The following is a 4,109-nucleotide window of genomic DNA, read 5'->3' as shown; positions in this document are numbered from 1 at the left end:
TTAAATAGATAGTAGAAAATTAGTCTTCTATAATTCTTCTTTGTTAATTATTAATTGACTGTTAATGAAAAGATAGTCTTTGAAACAAAGGAAATATCAGAAAGTCTCTTGTATGTCTTAATTTAATTCTAAATAGTAGTATTAGTTATTGTCTCTTAGACAATAATATTTTAAACAATACTTGAATAAAGTTATTCATAACAAACAATGTCAATTCCATTTCAAAGACATTGTTATATATTCTTATTTTCAAAAGAATGAGGTATAATGAATAATACTCTTATTTGAATTTATGAAAATTTTTAATTACATAAATATTTCGTAAACTAAAAATTAACATCATTCAAAAAAAAAGAAGAGAATTAAAAATGAAAAGAAATGAAAAAATAAATAGAGGAAAGTTGAAGAGTTTTAAGACATTTGTTTGAAATGAAGAAGACGTTGTTTAACAACTTGGATTTCTATATCAAGTTCTTCTATTCTTTTGTTTCTAAGAATAAGGATGATTGACTTTAATAAAGAACATTCAGGTGGAACTTTATCCAAATACTTCTTTTCAATTACTGTCCACTGACTAAAACACTCATCTGGACTATATAATTTAACGTTAACATGGCTAAAATAAGACATTGTCTTTATTACTAACTCACTAACTAATCTCCATTCTCGATAATCATGTGGAAAATAATAATCAATTGACTCTACCAGAACTAATTGCTCAACAACTGTCCACTCTCGCTCCATATACATTATCGTTTTGGTTCAGTAAGAATTGAAACTAATCTTTTTTCATCATTTTTAATTTTTTCTCAATCATGAATTTAAAGATAGAATAATCAATAAAAAAATAGGGGAAAAGAACCAAATTTTCAGGAGATTAGAACGGAGTTGAAAAGAATGAAGAAGATTGATTCTCATTCAAAGAGAGAAAAGAACGAAAAAGATTTTTTTTGATTTGGAATTTTTTTTAAGGGTTAAGAAATGACAAAAAGAGAAAAAGAGTAAATAGAACTAAAATATCGTTAAATTTTTGAATTGTGAAAATGTCTGGAAAACCAAATCACAATCTTATCAAAAATGATACAGTAGGTGTTTGTGAATGGTCACATAATGAACAAAATAGCCTAGATGAAGAGTTATTAACGTGTGTTTCATTTTATTAATATGTTTTATTTGTATTAGTTTGAACTTTAACTCTAATTTTTTATAGACTACAACAACAAGGAAAAAAGGTTAATGATATTGCATTAATTCTCAAAATTTCAAGTCGATTCCCAACAAAGTCAATTCAACAAATTACAAGTCGAATTAAATGGTGTCAAATTCCTTCTCATTCTGTTTGTTAATATTTAATTATATTTTGATTATAGATATTGATAAAACGTATCAATTCTCTCTAACAACCACTTTTAAATTTTTAAATTATTCTTCAATAATTAATCAAAAAAGAAAGACATATAATATTTATGTCATAAGAAATTCATTTAAATGAAAAAGAAAATAAAACAACTGTAATGAAAATTTTTAGAAAATTTAAAGACATAAAACTTATTATCATAGAGACCTTCTTGGGAAGACTATTGTCAAAATGAGAATTATTATTTACAATTACTTGAACAACAAACACAACAATGTTATAATTCAAGAATTCAAACAATCGCACCAACAAAAGATGTTTGTCTTCCAACAACATCAACTCGGTCAGATAATAGTGATAATAGATTTAGAAGAAGAAGATACTCAATTCAAGGTGAAACATCTGAAGATATTTCCCCAAGGATTCATAAACAAAGAACAAGAACAAATACATCTGGTGATATTGGTATACAAGGCGTTCCACCAGCTCCAACACAACCAATTCATAAAAGCTCTACTAGTGCTATTATGATTGGTAGTTATAATTCTGCTCATTCTCCTAGAACTTATAGATCACATTCTCCTGTTATTTTCTCTGTACTACAATCTTCTATTACAAATACAATTAATTCATTAAATCAAATGTCCCAAGACAATGAATCAATATTAAATACTTTAGAAAATCAAGCTAAAACTTCTCCATCACAAATGGATGGTAATTTGGTTGTTCAGTTTGTAAACAATGCAAATTCAATTATTACTCAAACAAAAACATTATCATCTTCTATATTACCTTTCTATTCCCAAGTAATTGAATTACCAAATGAATTAAAATCTATTGTTTATCCAATAATACAGTCAGACATAGGATTACAATATATCCCAGAACCATTACCTCGAACCACTCAATCTAACACTCAAAGAGCAATGAGTTTACCTTGTAGTAATATATCTCCAATGTCATCTGTAAGTGGCTCTATTCATATTTCTCAATAACTTGTATGATTTCTTTTCTCCGTTTTTTTTTATGATATTGATTAACCAAAATGTTTTAACAAATGCCAATCACTTAAACAATAAAACAATTTTTTACTTTGTTGTATGTACTGGGTCAATTGTTTCTACTGAAAGTATTGAATTTCCTCGAATCATAATCATTCCAATTGGAATATGTTTATCAGTGTCTGGATTTGATGCGTCATATGCTTCATCTAAAACTAAATTCATATATTCATCATAACCACTCAACACACCAATAATACTTCGTTTTCCATGTATTTTAACGAGAATTCTTTTTTCCAAATAATGTTTTAGTTCTGGTTTTGGCTTTTCCATTAATTTATCTATTTTAAAGTTCTTTTTCTTGTTATTTTTTAAAAACAAAAGAAAAAAAAACAATCAAATCTCAATCATATCATTATATCAATAGTCTCTCATTTAAACCTTATCTAAAAGCTTTCTACTTATTTGTTTTATCCATGGAAATGATGAAGTTTGTTTCTTCTCTTCTTGTTTTTGAAAAATCTAATACCAATCACTTAGATCATTCTTTACCCTCTTTTTTAAACAACCAAACACTCCTAAAAACAAAGAAGTATATAATCTTCAGAATTATCACTTTGAACTAATCCAATCTCAACTCTCAAATAGAATTATTGGAACTCCAACATCACACCTATTTGATTATAATATTGAACTCTTCATGAATTTACTAGAAAAACATCGTCAATTTATCCTTCAACTCCATATAAAATATTACTTAGACTCATGGATTTTACAATCGGTTTTGTTTGTTCGACATTTTTATCTTTAACCTTAATTATATATTGTATTAACTCATCCGATAAAGTGTATTATTATGCAATAACACTGCTGAAATTTGTGAAGAAAATAAGTTCACAGATAAAAATTTTTGTTCAACATTATTACTAGTTTGGGATTTTATCGAAGATGATTATAACATGGTTGAAGAAATACGTTTGTAAATATTTATTCTTTTACATTTCTATTTTCATATTGTCTTAACATATTAGTATCTTATTTTTCATCCATTTGTTATTCTTCCTCCAAAATTAATAAATCTTCAAAACGTAAGAAGTTAGTTAGGTCAAAAACTATCTTCTTTGTAATGAATATAGGATGTAAACTTGAATTACCTTCAATACTTATCCCAAAACTGACAAGAGAATTAAATAAACACCACTTTTTTGGTGAAAGAGATAGTTATGACTGCCATGCACTTTCTATGACTCTCCTCAATTAACGAGTTTCTTTTAGTTGTTTCTTTCTTTCTTTTTCTCTCATTAATAGATTGAATCTTGGCATTATTATTTAAACTATTCTTAAACTATTTCACATAAACTATAATTAATAGTAAATTTTAAGAAAGAAAATAGTAAAAAGAAAAAGCCCTAAAAATGAGAGAAAAAACTGAAAAATTGACATCCCAGGCTGAAAATGCAATACATTGCTGCTTACATCCTTTGCACTATTGGACATGAACATGCTGAAGAAACTAAAGTCAAAGAAATCCTCAGCGCTGCTGGAGCTGAAATTGACGAAGCTAAAATCAAAGAAGTTTTCGATGCCATGAATGGTAAGAACGTTTGGGAAGTTATTGAAGCTGGAAAGAAACAAATGGGATCAATGGCTGTTGCAGCCGCTGCCCCAGCTGCTACTACTGCACAAACTGAAACTAAAGCTGAAGAAAAGAAAGAAGAGAAAAAAGAAGAAGAAGAAGAGGAAGACTTCGG

The 4,109-nt window shown here is 27.4% G+C and overlaps 4 protein-coding genes across 4 annotated transcripts; 2 read left to right on the top strand and 2 right to left on the bottom strand.

Annotated features, from left to right (window-relative positions):
- Positions 1-411: 411 nt before the first annotated feature.
- On the bottom strand, positions 412-750 carry ENU1_076350 (hypothetical protein; the record flags this gene model as incomplete). Its single annotated transcript, XM_008858559.1, has 1 exon — positions 412-750. The coding sequence occupies one exon, from the start codon at positions 748-750 to the stop codon at positions 412-414; it is 339 nt and encodes a 112-aa protein (XP_008856781.1).
- Positions 751-1,077: 327 nt separating this feature from the next.
- Positions 1,078-2,352, top strand: ENU1_076340 (hypothetical protein; the record flags this gene model as incomplete). Its single annotated transcript, XM_008858558.1, has 2 exons — positions 1,078-1,085; positions 1,713-2,352. The coding sequence occupies 2 exons, from the start codon at positions 1,078-1,080 to the stop codon at positions 2,350-2,352; spliced, it is 648 nt and encodes a 215-aa protein (XP_008856780.1).
- A 93-nt stretch (positions 2,353-2,445) lies between these two features.
- ENU1_076330 (LSM domain containing protein) lies at positions 2,446-2,691 on the bottom strand (the record flags this gene model as incomplete). The annotated part of the gene is made up of 1 exon (XM_008858557.1): positions 2,446-2,691. One exon carries the CDS (start codon positions 2,689-2,691, stop codon positions 2,446-2,448), a length of 246 nt encoding a protein of 81 aa, XP_008856779.1.
- A 367-nt stretch (positions 2,692-3,058) lies between these two features.
- ENU1_076320 (hypothetical protein) lies at positions 3,059-3,619 on the top strand (the record flags this gene model as incomplete). Its single annotated transcript, XM_008858556.1, has 3 exons — positions 3,059-3,144; positions 3,206-3,333; positions 3,390-3,619. The coding sequence occupies 3 exons, from the start codon at positions 3,059-3,061 to the stop codon at positions 3,617-3,619; spliced, it is 444 nt and encodes a 147-aa protein (XP_008856778.1).
- Between the last annotated feature and the right edge of the window lie 490 nt (positions 3,620-4,109).

This window comes from Entamoeba nuttalli, assembly GCF_000257125.1.
Source record: "Entamoeba nuttalli P19 unplaced genomic scaffold asmbl_3652, whole genome shotgun sequence".
Classification (NCBI taxonomy): Eukaryota; Evosea; order Mastigamoebida; family Endamoebidae; genus Entamoeba; species Entamoeba nuttalli.
The sequence above is the reverse complement of the archived record's forward strand: the minus strand, read 5'-3'. Positions and strand labels throughout refer to the sequence as shown.